Genomic DNA, 16,286 nt, shown 5'->3' with positions numbered 1-16,286 from the left:
TGCCCCATCAGGTTCCATTGCACGCACACGGGCTTCGGCCTGTCCTGAACCTGTGAAAAACCTCAAAACCTGCAAGCTGACAAGAAGGGTTTACCACAAGGAATTTGTTTGTGACACCTTGTGATTCACATTCCCTGATCCAGAAGGAGACTGCAGAAAAGTCCTGTGTAGGGAGATTGCTCTATATAGGGCACGGTGATGGAACCAGGGAACTAGGTGGGTTCGACATGTCAGCATAGAGTGATCACTGTGGTGCTCACTGTCAGCATGCGAGACTGTGTGTGCAGGGCTGTGTTCTCCAGGGAAAAGAGACCCCAGGCTCATGGACAAACCCCTCTACAAATGCAAACCGACAGGCTGAAAGTGAGTGTGATGGACTTATAAGCTGCAAAACATATCAGTATATGATAAATGACAGGTATTTAATTTAGGTGACACTAGTGTGAACAAGCTTCAAAACAGTTAAAACTTTACTTAACACAATGCAGAAGTCTCTTTCCAACTAGTGCAGTTTAGCATATTGTGAAATTTAGTAATTGTGCTTGCATAAATGCAGCAGATTTCCATGACAATTTGGGAAATGTGAAATAAGGAAATGGTCTCAGAACCCCAAAAAACAAATCAGAATATATATGAAGGGAATATCTCTAATATTACAATATTGGTCACAAATAGACCTCAGTTTGTTTTATCTGTTCCTAATTTAACATAAAATTGTATTGGTATTTTATTATATAGGACTAGAAAAATTAAATGTATACCATAGTATTTGTCCAATCCTTCTTAATAGTTTCATGTGGAAATATATGTAATACAAACATGCTCTTGTCCACAAAGTTTCCACTACCTTCCCATCTTATTGGTTACACAATCAACACATTGATTTTACCTGCTGACAACACTTCATGCTTTTTGTCCTAGAACATTGCAAATTGTAAAATACATTTTAAATACCAAATGCCTTTTATATCAACAATAAGAATACTTAAAATAATATCAGCATTGAATACAATTTTAAATTAAAATAAAATAAAACAACCTGTAGTTTTGGTCATACTCAGCTCTTTCTATTTAATAGAAACAGTGGCATTTGAAGTAAACAATGGTTCCTGCATGTTGTTACCCATATGAAAGATTTTTATCACAGCCTCATAGGTTCCCTGCAAAAGCAGAGCACAAAACAAGCAAATATTTACAACTCCAATGCACTATCATGGAAGAAAACACATGTTGAACAATATTTTCTATGTTTCCTCATGAGGTGAAAACAAAACAGAACCTGCATTTCTCTAGCTTAAATTACACTGCAAATATAGCATTGACTAGGCAATTACCATCAGGAAACTGAATAAACAACCTGCAAACCCAATTATATAATGACAGCTAATAATGCTAAACATTAATAATAATGACCCTAATCAATATTTGTATTTCAGGTGTATGAAAAATAATGTGTCACTGTTCAAATATTTATGGACCTAACTGTATATGCACATGAGTCGGTCCTCTCTATTTATCATATCATTATGCATCTAGAAAGACACAGGAATGAAGTCTGAAAGGCCTAAAGATTCTCAGACAGTACCAGTGAAGATTTATAATTAATATCATTTATGGCACATGCTTTTTGGAGTTTCACTTTTTCATGTTTCATTTTCTGTACGCAGATCGTGTGTCTGAGAAAATCAAAGCTTGTTAGATATGATAGGTGTTCCAATAATAGCTCCTACAGAAGGGCTTCTTTCTGTGTTATTCTACACACTGCAATCTAATAATACCCACAGCCCAGCTATTACACCAATCTGAAGGTTTCATGCAGATAGAATTGCTAACCTCAACCTGTTGCAGCCTGAGAATCCACAAGAGGTCGCCTATGTGTGATGAACTGAGGGTTGCCCAGATGACTTCTACAACATAGATCTGTCTGCACATGGCTGACTGTGTACTGCTCTTTGGAAACTGTAGCAGACGCTATTCTGCATCAGTTGCTATTAACAGCAGGAGCCTTCCAGTGACCAATTCTGACTGTGAGTAACTGTTTGTTTGTTTGATGTGTTTGTATGGATTGGTATATATAAAAAATATATCACTTCAGTTTCACATTAATTGCATTTGAGAATTTTTGCCTGTATATTTCATTGCTACACACTTAGAGAAAAACAGCTGTTTAAGATAGATTCTCCTTCGTTTAAGCTTAAGAATATATTACCTGTATAGGGTGATCAGTTTTAGTTAACTCTAGCTTTCATCCTTTAGTTATCTTTTTTTGGGGGGGTGAAAAACATTTTAATATTTACCTGTGACAATTCATACGGTCCAGTGTACACAGAGATTTCTTGACTAATAGTCTCTAAAAGGTTGTGGGAGAAATAAAATGGATTCAAGCTCACAGTGTAAACAAAGATGTAAATACTTGTTTTTTCATGCACAATTTTAAATATTTATACTTTATATAAATGCTATCAGTCAGAATTACACAAGAATAAGATTACCAGAACACAACTAATGGAAAAATTATATTAGTAAACTGTTCATTCATACATTTTTTAACATGAAGTTTTTGCTGATTGTTGAAGACACACATACAACTATTCTCCTTGGTTTGAGAACTCATGTCTTGGTTAGTTTTATACACAGTCACAATTGTCTGGAACAGCACTTCTAAGACTTTTGTTTCCTGGTTACTTTTATGCTTTATGATTATGTGATGAGGAGTAATTTCAAATTGTGTATCAACCAGGTTTATATATTGTTTGTTGGCTTCTATAAAGATGTAATTGTATTGCTTTCAGACATACTGAAGGTGGAACATTACAGACCAATTACACTACGTGTCAACATTTTTAGAATACCTCAATTTTTCCAGTTTTCATTTAAATGTATGCAGTTTAATGTCTCAGTGTATTCTTTCTACAATGGAAATCAAATATTGTTCGGAAAGTTCTTCCCAAAACTGTTGCAGACGTTCCCACAAATGTGTTGCACTTGTAGGCTGATTTGCTTTCACCCTTCTGTCCAGTTCATCCCAAACCAGCTCGATGGGGTTTAAGTCTGCAGACTGTGCTGGCCATTCCATGATTTGAAGCCTACCGTCTTGTTCTTTTCCTCTTAGGTAGTTCTGACATGGCCTGGAGGTATGTTTTGGGTCATTATCTTGCTGTAGGATTAACCCCTGACCAACTAGGCGTATACAAGAGGGTATTGCATGGCACTGCAAAATGCTGTGATAGCCGTTTTGGTTCAGGGTGCCACTCTGTGCAAGTCGCCGACTCTGGATCCAGCAAAAGAGCCCCAGACCATCACCTCCTCCATGTTTGAAAGTTGGTGTCATACACTGAGGAACCATCCTTTCGCCTACTCGACGGCGTACAAAAACCCTGCGTGATGAACTGAAGATTTCAAATTTTGATTCATCGGTCCATAAGACCTTCTTCCAGTCTTCAGTAGTCCACTGGCGGTGCTTCATGGTCCAGGCAAGCCTCTTTTCTTATTTTGCCATCTTAGCAATGGCTTTCTTACTGCCACTCGACCTGTCAAACCTGCAGCTCGAAGTCTTCTCTTCACAGTTGAGACTGAGACTTGCTTACTTCGACCAGTGTTCAGCTGTGCTTGAAGCTGTTGTCCTGTAAGCTGCCTATCATGCAAGCTGTTGACTCTCATAAACTTGTCTTCTGATTCTGTTGGGGCTCTGGGTCTGCCAGACCTCTTCCTGACAGAGTTTCCTCCAGTTTACAAGCGCCTTTTGATGGTGTAGGAAACTGAACTTAAAAACTGTGCTTAAAATTTGTAAAAATGGGGGTGTTCTAAAACTTTTGACCAGTAGTGTACATCAATGGCACCCTTTTTCTACATTCACTACATTTATACAGTACAAGATGTTTGATATGAAAGTAATGTTACAGCTACAACTGGCTTAAAATATACTTACCTCCTTTCAGAATTCCACAAATGGTAAGATCCTCAATTGCTTCATCACAAACAGATCCACTCATCTCAAGCACTTTGTGGTTTTCATACACCATATAAAAATTGTAGTAAATATTGACCATGTCAAACCCTGAAAAATCAATAAACAACACGTTTAATTTGGTAGAAACTAATTCTGTTGAATAATTTCAATAAGATTTCATACAATGGTGTGTTTTTCTTCAATACATATGAATTGATTGGACACCATTACATCAGCTTTGCCTACTATGGTGTTAAAAACCTGCCAGTGACTATTTATAATTTATAAGATAGAATAAAAGTCTGCAAACTGGCAATTTACCCTATCTACTTCAATATAGGATATAACACACTTTCAATATAGTTTTCTATAGGACTTGAACAAACATATCATTTTGTGGATATTAAATGTGACTATTGGTAGCAGAAAGAAAGCAGAATATTACATGTTAAAATGAATACATGTTTGCAGTGCATTTTAATTTGAACTTTAAACATTTTTGGGTGAGTGCGATTAATTATTGTCTAGAGCATCACTAAAAAGTTAATCTAAAATATGAACGTTTCTCAAGTTAAATAGAATCTCTTTACGTGGGATGGCTTTGTACTTGATTGAGAATTGTGTAAGTCTACTGTAGAAGCAGGGTGAAATTGTGGCTGACACCTCATCAAATCCACCTGTGAATAGAGATTATTGTGAAAGTGAGTACTGAACAATAAAACATATTCTGCTTAGATTAAGTGTTGCAAGAGCATTTTCTACAGTGATTTATATTTGGTGGAGGGCACATTGGAACAAGAACAATGTCCTTGTGTTCAAATGAAGTAGAAATAATTTTCCTTGGCATTGTTCATAATTTGGACAAGGACATAACAGGTTATTTAGTAGTTTATCTAATTTATCAACTGTAAAACATACACATGATGTGGAAAGCTCCTTTACTCACTAATATTGTACTTCCTATGTACTGTATCAAAATATCTGATAACTATTTCAAGGTACATCAGCCAATAACCAATTTCAGTAAGTCATTGATAGATATGGTCAGGTTCATACATCTAATGAAGTCTTTTAAACATTAAAATCACTACAAAACGGATCAGGGACTAAATAAAGCCTTGAAAATGAACTTACCAGAGTAGGAGTACCATATTTCACTCATTTCTGAGGAGCAAAGTAAATGTCTCTCTCCCTGAACACATAGTGTTATAAGAAACAAAATTACAATGTGAAACATTTCAGAGACAAGACGTAACTATTATCTACTGCTTCAGATTTTGCTTTTGGTTCTGCATTTCCATACTTCCTCTATCCTGTGACGTAAAACACTACTGCTTCCAGGCAACATGAATTTTGCCACAGAAAGAATAAATATGTCATTCCCTCAAACATGTAAGCATATTTTGGAAGAAATCATTTTTTGTTTTGGCAGTCTTAACATTTTTTGTTGTGGGCTCCTCCTTAGTGATAATTTCATACATGTTACATGCTTAGACTAATCCTGCTTTTGTGATCCCTAGTTGATTATAGTCCACATATGGCATTAATGTAAATTAAATGGAAATCAATTCTGTTTCTCATGTATATCAGATTGTTGGTTTAAAAGAGTGGTTGATAAAGTACCAGGTAATAAGAAACAAAAATCAAAAATGTATTGTTCACTAACAGGCAACAGCATCTGAACATTTAAGGACAAGGATTTTTGTTTTGTTTTATCATTTTCTAAAATGAATATTGTTTATTTAAAACCAGGCTCTAAATATGAAAATAATGACACTGAAGAATGCAAGTTTAATACAGGTTACTAAATTATCAAAATTCCAAAATAATCACAAAGCTAAATCACAAACTTATACTTCAAGAACTGTAAAACAGACTCAACAATAAAATAATATAGTTTGGATTTTAATTTAAAGTAAGTAGACAACAAATAAGAAGCAAACTGAAACATGTTTATTCTTGTATCGAATATCACAACAAATGTACAATGTGAGAATAATGAGTATTGCAATATCAGTATTGCAATATCAGAAGTCTATTTAACAAATGTATTTTTACTTAAGGTTAGAGAAATACTTTAAATTGATTCCCCTGATAAATATGAATTATCTTTCAAACTCTCTTTGCTTTTATGCAGGTTAGTTATCTTCCATGTCAAATGAATATGGTTGGTCATAGCCCATTAGGTGATGATAGTCATTCTGCACTGTGAAAAGCATGGGATTAACAATCATTGCTTTTCTGTTGGCATAAAAGGTTGTGAACATCTTGCTCACGTCAGGAATCTTCACATCCTTCTGATGGAACACAGTCTTTTTCTCCAACAGAAGCACATTGTATGTCACAGCCGTGTAGGTGTCCGTGTCTGCGTTGTGATACAAACGTACCACGTAACGTTTGCTGAAGAGGTGCAGCAGCACAGGTGTTATGAAGGTGAAGACACAAAGGACACTGAATCCTGCCAATTGTAAGGCAACATTCCCAAACTCAAAGCCTGTTTTGAGACAGATGGCGGGCACCACACACAGGTTGAATAGGCTGCTGCCATAGGAAAACAATTTCACCCCTGCAAAGAAAATGTCATATTTAATATTATCTTAATAAGAGTGAATCATTTCTAATTAGTCATAATTTTTAAGTCTGTATATGGTTACAGTATATGGTTTGGTGAAAATGGAAATTTTGGGTAAGTTAGAAACAGGAAGCTTCTCACTAAGAAAAACAATAAAATGTACAAAAAAAGTCATACCAAACACAGCATTTGACAGGTTTCCAGTATAAATAAGTTCCCCTTCAACAGGCGGTCTTGCACTGGATGAGCTGGAATAGGTCTGTGAATTCTGGTACGAAAACGGCACCTATTCAAAGACATACATAAACACATCATCTCTGTTCAGTCTCAGTGGGCGTGCTGAATTATAATTACTGTGAACTGCATGATAAAGACTTGATATGATAAAAAGCCACGCATCTATCAAGACTCGTGTCATGTTATGGCACCCTACCCTGGGCAGAGTTAATAATGGATAATTCACGATCAGATGTTTTTCTTGCATGCACCTCCGTTCAAAGCAAAGCATTTCGTTTCTCATGTCAGTTGCATCTATCTAGGGAAAGACAGCTACCAGTGGACAAAATAGAAATTACCTTATCAATGTGATTATTAGTGGAAAACGCTCTTCCTGCCGCTCTGTGCAAACCCCCAGACCCGCACAACTGCGTCTGCGCGGCGGAGCACCGGGCCAGTAACTGCGCTCTCTGGTGAGCAGCTTTGGCGACCACTTGCCGAAGTCCTGGAAATCGATACAGACCCAGTGTGGCTTCCCAAACAAAACGTAACATGTTGTGAATCTGGCAGCTGTATAGAAACCTGTGCAACCCAATATGAACTCCGCTAAAGGTTATACAGCGCCTGACCAGAGCTCCCGGAAGTGGAGCAGGCAGCCAATAGGAGGGCGCGTTGGCTCCACGCAGCGTGTGCGTCACACTGTATCCGCCGGGGACACAAAGCACTGTGTGCACTGCTATATATGAGTACATTGCCATTGATGCGCGTTGTGGTCCTATGGACTTGCCTACAAATCAATTGAACTGCAAACACACACACACACACACACACACACACATATATATATATATATATATATATATATATATATATATATAAAAGATTATAACACGCATTAAAGAATGTACCTTTGGTTTAGTTATTAAAAATATACCCACATTTACAAAGTAGATCGTGCACCCTGTCATACATTGAAATGCATATCAATTAATACAGATTTCCTATTAATTATTATTATTATTATTATTATTATCATCATCAGATGTTCCTTAAATCAAGGTTTCAATGTTTTGTGTGTGTCAGACCTAGTAATAAAACAAAACTGCCCCCACTATATACTTCTAATCCTAAAAATCCTAATCCTAAAAAATAAAATGTATATTGTTAAATAAAGCGTAAGAGTGTAATTCCCAATTCTTCTATTTAAGACGTGTGTGTGTATATATATATATATATATATATATATATATATATATATATATATATATATATATACACACACACACACACACACACACAGGCCCGCATATATAAAGCACAGTTGGCTGTGCGCGTATAATCTAAGTAATACGGGTTTATGTCTGTCGCTCTTTGTCTCGCTCTAACCTTTGCGTCACCGCGGAAGTGAACGGCGCTTCCGGTAGAGACGGCTCGCAGATCAGATCCGCCGCATCAGGGCTGCAGGTAAGCGACCAAAATAATAATAATTACATGTTGTCTTTTAGGAACTTATTAAATCTGTTTTCGTGTTGTATGTTAAGCTTAATGTTCAGCTATTCGTAAATAATAAACTGGGCAACTCCTTTTTAATAAGCCCCAATGTTGTGTTGCTGTGCAAATCAGGGCCTCGTTTGTATGTGTTGTCAGCTGTGCCTAACCCCCTGTAACTAAACTGCACCTGCAGCGGCCGCTCTGCACGACATCCAGGCCTGTCTGTTTGTGTACCAGCATGTTGGTTTTATTTTGCCTAGAATTGCGTGACTATGTATGTAGCTGCAACAATTACAAGGCTGGATTTAAATTTTAGCCTTTATATATATATATATATATATATATATATATATATATATATTGTGTGTGTGTGTATGTATATGTATGTATGTATACACACACATATAGATGGATGATTAAGAAATAATACTGTATATATTGCTGCTGCAGCAACAGCAACAACCCTTATTGATCCACTGCTGTATGAAGGCCTTCCAAAGATATTTCCAGTTGTTTAAATCTATAGCTTCTTTTCTATAGGCTTGTGTGTGTGTGTGTGTGTGTGTGTATATATATATATATATAACATTAACAAACCATTCTGTATATATTGCAACAATAACTTAATCAATAGGGTGCTTTTACAGAAATCCTCTACATCCTACATAAGCGAATAAAACTGAAGTGAAGCAGGCTAGCTTTTGAGCAGGTCAGTAGGCCTTTAACTTCAGACCTACTACTATATTAACTCCTTCTATATAGAATCCTAGATGATTCAGCTATTGTTTGTAGATGCAGCTTCCTTGTTTCTTTAAGCTGCAAAACGACTCTTTACAATCCATTTCTCCCCACAGGTAAAATGTTATGGATACCTACAAATCTGTTTATGTATAATTATGTATAATTATTACCATTATCTATGGTTACATTATGATGATCAGATTCCCAACATTATGGTATATAGCTTTTGTTAAGGATGGCTAAAATGTTATTTAGGTAGGCATAGGTCAAGTAATGACGGGAGAAAAAAAAATACGTAGCATTCTTTACTCTAACCATCGTTCAATCGGAAAAATTCCCCACATTATTGCAAAATTAGATAACACTGAATGGCAACTTCAGGAGTCTTTATCAGCTACACTTCACTAGATGGACCACCCAAATACATATAAAGCCTTGGCCTACATGTTTTGTTTCCATGTATACTGTTAGTAGTGATAGTTACTTTTCTACACCAGTACTTTTTCCTCTTGATGCTGAAAACAACACATTTTCATCCCTGTTAGGCTTTCTCCTTGCTCTTTGGAGCAGTTTTCAAAGTATCAGGCTGTCTCTTCTCAATGTCCAGCTTTTGAAAGCTGTTTGGAGAGTCTTGACTTAGAAGGACGCTGTTAAAAGGGGAAATATTTAAATGGGAATAACTTGGGTGCAGGGACCTAGCTATAATTGGTTTTAAAAATATCTGTTGAATAATCATTTGGGTAGTTTATACAGAAATCCTGCCATCCATAACAATTACATTTACATTTGATAATTACATAGACATCATTCAATGTATGTATTAACATCTTTATTTTAGGTTGGAAAGTGCAGTGGTCTGTATTTCATATTTTTGCTATACGTCCTGCCACAAAGGACCAAAGAAATCACCTACTTCTAAGAGGTTTTATAATTTGTCTAATTTACTCTTGGCATTTAACATTTTGCATTTGCTTAGGTTGCTGTTATTTTTTACTTTATTGGTGGATATATAATAGTTTGTATCATAATGGCACTGCATAATAGACAGCAGGACTGGCTTTGTAGGGGTCCCACATGAGTATCTATCAGTAGCCTGGCACCATGTATTTCTTACTTGGTTCCACTTCTCTAAATTACCTACAACTTGTTTTAACAGTTTCTATCTATTAACTTGTATGCATGTACATGTATATTAAATATGCATTAATGTCTGTACTTCAGTCATGACATTGGACTTACTACTTTAATTTCAGTATTGTTTCTGTAAATAGCTTGTAAATAAAACTGGGCTAAATGTCAAACCTCCGTTCAGACAGCCTACTATTTTAATGTTGCAATGTGTTCTCGTATTCATGTGATACTTGTACTTTACAGGAGTAAAAGAAAGGTAGCTTCATCTAAAGAAACAATGGGTAAGTACATTAGTTTTATAAACAATAGTGTGAATTCAACATTGCTCTAATATCAGGTATTCATTATTTTAGCAAATCATTTGGACACATGATGGCTAAGATTACAGAGTTTTAATGAGTTTAAATGAGAAGCCTCTGCTCCATGGACACTACAGTCCAGTCAGATATATTTTCTAAACAATTCAATTATTTATTTATTCAAAGTGAATCAAATGTTTCTCTTGCTTTTAATTGACTTTCAGATGGGGAGGAGAAGACCTATGGTGGCTGTGAAGGCCCTGATGCTATGTATGTGAAGCTGATCTCCTCAGATGGCCATGAGTTCATTGTGAAGAGAGAGCATGCCCTGACCTCTGGCACCATCAAAGCTATGTTGAGTGGCCCTGGTGAGTGATTGTTTCTAACAGCTCAGTATTCTGGGACACAGAATGTACATCAAGTAACAGGATATAGATCAGACTAATACATTTAAAAAATGTAACTTTACTACCAAGTTTAAATCTTTTCTTGGATGTTGTCTTCAGACAACCTTGAATATTATCAATCTGCAACCATTTCACAAGTCATCAAAAAACCTGAGAATCCTGTCCCATTGATAAACTAACTGAATCCATAGCATGGAATTTTTTATATAAATGTGTGTGTGTATGTAGTGTCATCCATCACTCAATGGGCAGATGAGTGCATGTCTAACAGCCTCTGTATCAATGTGCGTCTGAGGTGTTAATGTACACCAGAAAAATAGTCTTGTTAGAGAGGTGTGATTTGTGTCTTATCTGCTTAGATAATAGAAAAAGAATGTGTACTTCATGATTGTGATTTATAAGTAGGCATAATGAAGGACAATTTGTATATATTGCTTTAAACATGATAGTTTTTAAAAATCACTTAATTTACCCATGTTTTCTTGTCTTTTACAGGCCAGTTTGCTGAAAATGAAACCAATGAGGTTAATTTCAGGGAGATTCCATCTCACGTCCTTTCAAAAGTGTGCATGTACTTTACCTATAAAGTTCGCTACACCAACAGTTCAACGGAAATCCCGGAATTCCCCATTGCACCAGAGATTGCACTGGAACTCCTGATGGCTGCAAACTTCTTAGATTGTTAAAGGAATTAATAAATTATATAAAAAACCTAAAATTTTAGGTTATTTTGTTTGAGTATTTAACTTTGTTTGCCATATGAGTATTTCAGATACCATTTGAAACATAATCTGGAATGAGTGTAAAATCTGAAAGTTGCTTTTTTTCCTCTCACTCTTTGCTGTTCTATATATTTTCTCTAAAGCTGTCTTTCATTATTTTATCTTGTAATAGACAAGAGTTACACTTTATTATAATAAACTGATTTGGCTGTACCAGACTCTTCAGATCTTTTAATATATCTGTAATAAACCTTACTGCATTAGGATCAGATGTAGACATACATGGAGTACATTTTTTTTTTTTTTTTTTTTTTTAAATGTATGTAGGTAATGCATATTTATAAGTAAACATAATACAGAAATTATCAAACCTTTTGCAAATTTCTGCTATTATATATTTTGTTAGGTGAATTTTGGTCGTCTAATCATGTTTTCTTGACTGTTAATTCAAAGTAGTTTTAATCCTTAATGATAATTACAGGGTTATTTACAGAGAAATTGTAAAACACATTTGCCTTTGCAATCCATGTGAACACGTGTTCTTATAACTTCATCCTCTGGAAATACAATACAAGTAGATCATTAAAGTCATTGGTAAAAATGTTAATTATCAGGTTACTCAGATTTTATTCAGGATTAATATGATGGGTGGCTCATTTGTGAGCTGATTCATTTATTTGTGATTTGATATCTTGTACATTATCATGGATACCAGACTTGTTTTTAATCCAGTGAGCTTTTGGCTTTCACCCATTATTACTTGTAGATGCATGTTTATCTCTCTCTCTTCCCCTGAGTAATACCAAAAAATATTTATATTGTAGCAAACTCATAAATTGAGTCCCATGTATTGAGCCAATACTTATATAGCTTTTTTACCATTGAAGGTAAAAATAAAATTTAAAAATTTGAATTCATAACTAAACAACAACGATGTGTATTTTTGAAAGAGATCAATATATACATAGAATTATTGGATTTTCTATGTTTATTTTGCTTGATTTGTCAGTGGTCTTGTGAAAGTGTTTTTGTGAAACTACTTCAATATTTTAATCTTGAGTCTTACTCTGCTTTTAAATCTCTCGCAGCATTTCTGCTTTTTGGAGAAGCATTGCAAACTAAATCAAATCTGTAAAGTGTATGAATGACTAATATTTTAAAAACTTATCACAAAGACTGCATGACTTTCAACATTTAGAACTGCTCTGAAACATGGTCCTCATTTTTTATTTTACAATACTATCACAGAACTTACAAAAACACATCCATACTATATGGCTTGAATTCACTTCTGTTCAAATATTTATGACTAAACAAATCTGAGGAATATTTAAATTTTTAGTATTTTTCCATATAAGTGTAATTATTTTGGACGTTTTTCATTTGTTCTCCTACTTCTGCAGATTATAGCTTTCTGCCTTTCCCCACATTTTGTTTCAGAAATGTGTTTCTTATTTACAGTTGATCAAATGTATATCACCAAATTCAAATGTGTTCAGTTCCTAAAAGGAATAGGGCTATTGCAAGCACAAAAAGAATATGATTTCCATGTAAACAAAACAAAACAAAAAAAGATGAGAAGTGCATTGTTCTAGAATTTATTGTAGAATGTGTTATTAGTTATATTTTGTATTAATAATACTTCAGTCAAAACCTGTGCCTGTGATGTAGTTTCTGTTAAAATTGTTAATTAAAAATAACTTCAGCTCAAATTTCCTCTTGGGTCTGTTACACATTTTATATGTCAAGGGAGCAAGAAGCAAAGGCTCTGAGAGAAGTACCAGGGTATTTTCTTTATTCTTCCACAGGGAGAATGCTTTTATCAAATACTACCCTCATTTTCCTTAATACATTATTAAACTAGGTATCATCTCACCATTGCAAACCACTCAGACATGGTCCATGTATCAGAATTTTCTGATGTCCTTTTGGACTTTCTCTCCACTAACTTAAAATGGCACATCTTACTATTCTCGTGTCTAGTCCACTAAGGTTGAGCTCAGTAGGAATGGCCAGTAGGGGCTGCTCCAGTGCTGTGAGACAGTAAAAGGAAATTACTATATGAGAGAGAAGCAGGAACCCTTCCACTAATCTCAACACAGCATAACTGAGATAAGATTTGACATGAACTGAATGTACACTACATTTTAGACTTACTGTGACCCTGTACCTGATGAAGAGGGTTATTGAAAATGGATGTATAAATGGGGTGAACATATCTGCACTAAATATTAATTGTCTTGTTCTTTATTCTCTATCCAAATTAATGATCTAATGAAATCAAAGTGCTCCACAGTGTAGGACATTTCCACATTAGTGAGTTTTAATTTAGCTACTGTACAAGGTTTAAAAAAAGTAATTAGGGTACTTGATAAAATATAAAAATGCATGTCCCTAAGCTGTTAGCAAACTTAAATTTACATAAATGCAAATATTTTTAAAAAAGTATTATTTTTCTAAGAGTATTTTCTGCAAAATATAATAATTGACTACAATTAATTAACCCACTTAATTTATTTGAGCAAATATTGCAACCATTTTAAATAGCTGGTGTTTGCACACAAAAAAAAAACATCTGGTTATCTCAAGTATACTTCAAGTGTAAATCATTTAATCTAAGTCTCAGCTACTGTTATGATTGTATAAATTACTGACAGATAAAAATATATTACTTTAATATTAATATATATTTTTAATTGAACCCATTAATGTCCTCTGGCATGAGACTCTTAAATTCAATTGGGTGGAAATATATACAGTGAGGGGAAAAAAGTATTTGATCCCCTGCTGATTTTGTACGTTTGCCCACTGACAAAGAAATGATCAGTCTATAATTTTAATGGTAGGTGTATTTTAACAGTGAGAGACAGAATAACAACAAAAAAATCCAGAAAAACGCATTTCAAAAAAGTTATAAATTGATTTGCATGTTAATGAGGGAAATAAGTACTTGACCCCTTCGACTTAGTACTTGGTGGCAAAACCCTTGTTGGCAATCACAGAGGTCAGACGTTTCTTGTAGTTGGCCACCAGGTTTGCACACATCTCAGGAGGGATTTTGTCCCCCTCCTCTTTGCAGATCCTCTCCAAGTCATTAAGGTTTTGAGGCTGACGTTTGGCAACTCGAACCTTCAGCTCCCTCCACAGATTTTCTATGGGATTAAGGTCTGGAGGCTGGCTAGGCCACTCCAGGACCTTAATGTGCTTCTTCTTGAGCCACTCCTTTGTTGCCTTGGCTGTGTGTTTTGGGTCATTGTCATGCTGGAATACCCATCCACGACCCATTTTCAATGCCCTGGCTGAGGGAAGGAGGTTCTCACCCAAGATTTGATGGTACATGGCCCCGTCCATCGTCCCTTTGATGCGGTGCAGTTGTCCTGTCCCCTTAGCAGAAAAACACCCCCAAAGCATAATGTTTCCACCTCCATGTTTGACGGTGGGGAAGGTGATCTTGGGGTCATTCCTCCTCCTCCAAACATGGCGAGTTGAGTTGATGCCAAAGAGCTCAATTTTGGTCTCATCTGACCACAACACTTTCACCCAGTTCTCCTCTGAATCATTCAGATGTTCATTGGCAAACTTCAGACGGGCCTGTACATGTGCTTTCTTGAGCAGGGGGACCTTGCGGGCGCTGCAGGATTTCAGTCCTTCACGGCGTAGTGTGTTACCAATTGTTTTCTTGGTTACTATGGTCCCAGCTGCCTTGAGATCATTAACAAGATCCTCCCGTGTAGTTCTGGGCTGATTCCTCACCGCTCTCATGATCATTGAAACTCCACGAGGTGAGATCTTGCATGGAGCCCCAGACCGAGGGAGACTGACAGTTATTTTGTGTTTCTTCCATTTGTGAATATTCGCACCAACTGTTGTCACCTTCTCACCAAGCTGCTTGGTGATGGTCTTGTAGCCCAATCCAGCCTTGTGTAGGTCTACAATCTTGTCCCTGACATCCTTGGACAGCTCTTTGGTCTTGGTCATGGTGGAGAGTTTGGAATCTGATTGATTGATTGCTTCTGTGGACAGGTGTCTTTTATACAGGTAACGAGCTGAGATTAGGAGCAGTCCCTTTAAGAGAGTGCTCCTAATCTCAGCTCGTTACCTGTATAAAGACACCTGGGAGCCAGAAATCTTGCTGATTGATAGGGGATCAAATACTTATTTCCCTCATTAACATGCAAATCAATTTATAACTTTTTTGAAATGCGTTTTTCTGGATTTTGTTGTTGTTATTCTGTCTCTCACTGTTAAAATACACCTACCATTAAAATTATAGACTGATCCTTTCTTTGTCAGTGGGCAAACGTAAAATCAGCAGGGGATCAAATACTTTTTCTCCTCACTGTTCATATAAGAGAATGTTAATTAATATACTTAATTATATACATATAATTATTAAGTATATTAATGAACATTGTATATGTTACAGTTATATAACCAGAAACAACATTTGCAAAAGATAACAACGTTAATTGAAAGATATCTCTCTCAATGAATCTCTTTATAGTGCTGTTTCCTCAGAAAATAAAATCAGGCACAAAATCCTTTAAACCATGATCTCTACAGCAGAACTGGCACTCACCCAGAGACTCTTGGCAATAGCAGTGGTATATGACCTTTTAAGGTCATTATGAAATGGATTAGTAGAAAGAGTCTAGATGCAATAATACTGCTCAGCATGAATATATGCTGTTTTATTAAATGAGAAGAACAAATATGTCATAGTGAATAATACAGCTGTAGTAATTCTAAACTTACAAG

General features: G+C 35.7%; 3 protein-coding genes across 4 annotated transcripts; 1 reads left to right on the top strand and 2 right to left on the bottom strand.

Annotated features, from left to right (window-relative positions):
- Positions 1 to 403: 403 nt before the first annotated feature.
- Positions 404 to 5,235, bottom strand: ly96 (lymphocyte antigen 96). The gene is made up of 5 exons (XM_066721128.1): positions 5,084 to 5,235; positions 4,540 to 4,626; positions 3,929 to 4,057; positions 2,298 to 2,350; positions 404 to 1,160 (listed from the first exon to the last, which is right to left on the bottom strand). Exons 1-5 carry the CDS (start codon positions 5,184 to 5,186, stop codon positions 1,068 to 1,070), a joined length of 465 nt encoding a protein of 154 aa, XP_066577225.1. The 5' UTR covers positions 5,187 to 5,235; the 3' UTR covers positions 404 to 1,067.
- A 652-nt stretch (positions 5,236 to 5,887) lies between these two features.
- On the bottom strand, positions 5,888 to 7,495 carry tmem70 (transmembrane protein 70). Its single transcript, XM_066689737.1, has 3 exons — positions 7,097 to 7,495; positions 6,699 to 6,807; positions 5,888 to 6,515 (listed from the first exon to the last, which is right to left on the bottom strand). Exons 1-3 carry the CDS (start codon positions 7,493 to 7,495, stop codon positions 6,088 to 6,090), a joined length of 936 nt encoding a protein of 311 aa, XP_066545834.1. The 3' UTR covers positions 5,888 to 6,087.
- Positions 7,496 to 8,096: 601 nt separating this feature from the next.
- On the top strand, positions 8,097 to 13,244 carry eloca (elongin C paralog a). Of its 2 annotated transcripts, XM_066721119.1 has the most exons (5): positions 8,132 to 8,201; positions 8,876 to 8,937; positions 10,344 to 10,381; positions 10,624 to 10,767; positions 11,302 to 13,244. In XM_066721119.1, the coding sequence occupies exons 3-5, from the start codon at positions 10,378 to 10,380 to the stop codon at positions 11,490 to 11,492; spliced, it is 339 nt and encodes a 112-aa protein (XP_066577216.1). In that variant the 5' UTR covers positions 8,132 to 8,201; positions 8,876 to 8,937; positions 10,344 to 10,377; the 3' UTR covers positions 11,493 to 13,244. The 2 variants fall into 2 exon arrangements, with proteins under 2 accessions (XP_066577209.1, XP_066577216.1); XM_066721112.1 differs by lacking the exon at positions 8,876 to 8,937 and having other exon boundaries at positions 8,097 to 8,201.
- The last annotated feature ends 3,042 nt before the right edge of the window (positions 13,245 to 16,286 follow it).

This window comes from Amia ocellicauda, chromosome 2 (assembly GCF_036373705.1).
Source record: "Amia ocellicauda isolate fAmiCal2 chromosome 2, fAmiCal2.hap1, whole genome shotgun sequence".
Taxonomy (NCBI): domain Eukaryota; kingdom Metazoa; phylum Chordata; class Actinopteri; order Amiiformes; family Amiidae; genus Amia; species Amia ocellicauda.
The sequence above is the reverse complement of the archived record's forward strand: the minus strand, read 5'-3'. Positions and strand labels throughout refer to the sequence as shown.

What these genes read in the sequence shown, in the direction of transcription:
- ly96 (XM_066721128.1), bottom strand. Translation starts at nt 5,186, where the DNA reads ATGTTTCACATTGTAATTTTGTTTCTTATAACACTATGTGTTCAGGGA. An exon ending in CAAGTACAAAGCCATCCCAC is followed by an intron (nt 4,058 to 4,539) that starts GTAAAGAGATTC and finishes TTGATTTTTCAG; the next exon opens with GGTTTGACATGGTCAATATT. An exon ending in TTGTGGAATTCTGAAAGGAG is followed by an intron (nt 2,351 to 3,928) that starts GTAAGTATATTT and finishes ACAACCTTTTAG; the next exon opens with AGACTATTAGTCAAGAAATC.
- tmem70 (XM_066689737.1), bottom strand. Translation starts at nt 7,495, where the DNA reads ATGGCAATGTACTCATATATAGCAGTGCACACAGTGCTTTGTGTCCCC. An exon ending in CTAATAATCACATTGATAAG is followed by an intron (nt 6,808 to 7,096) that starts GTAATTTCTATT and finishes GTCTTTGAATAG; the next exon opens with GTGCCGTTTTCGTACCAGAA. An exon ending in CCTGTCAAATGCTGTGTTTG is followed by an intron (nt 6,516 to 6,698) that starts GTATGACTTTTT and finishes TTTTCTTTGCAG; the next exon opens with GGGTGAAATTGTTTTCCTAT.
- eloca (XM_066721112.1), top strand. An exon ending in AGCTATGTTGAGTGGCCCTG is followed by an intron (nt 10,768 to 11,301) that starts GTGAGTGATTGT and finishes TGTCTTTTACAG; the next exon opens with GCCAGTTTGCTGAAAATGAA.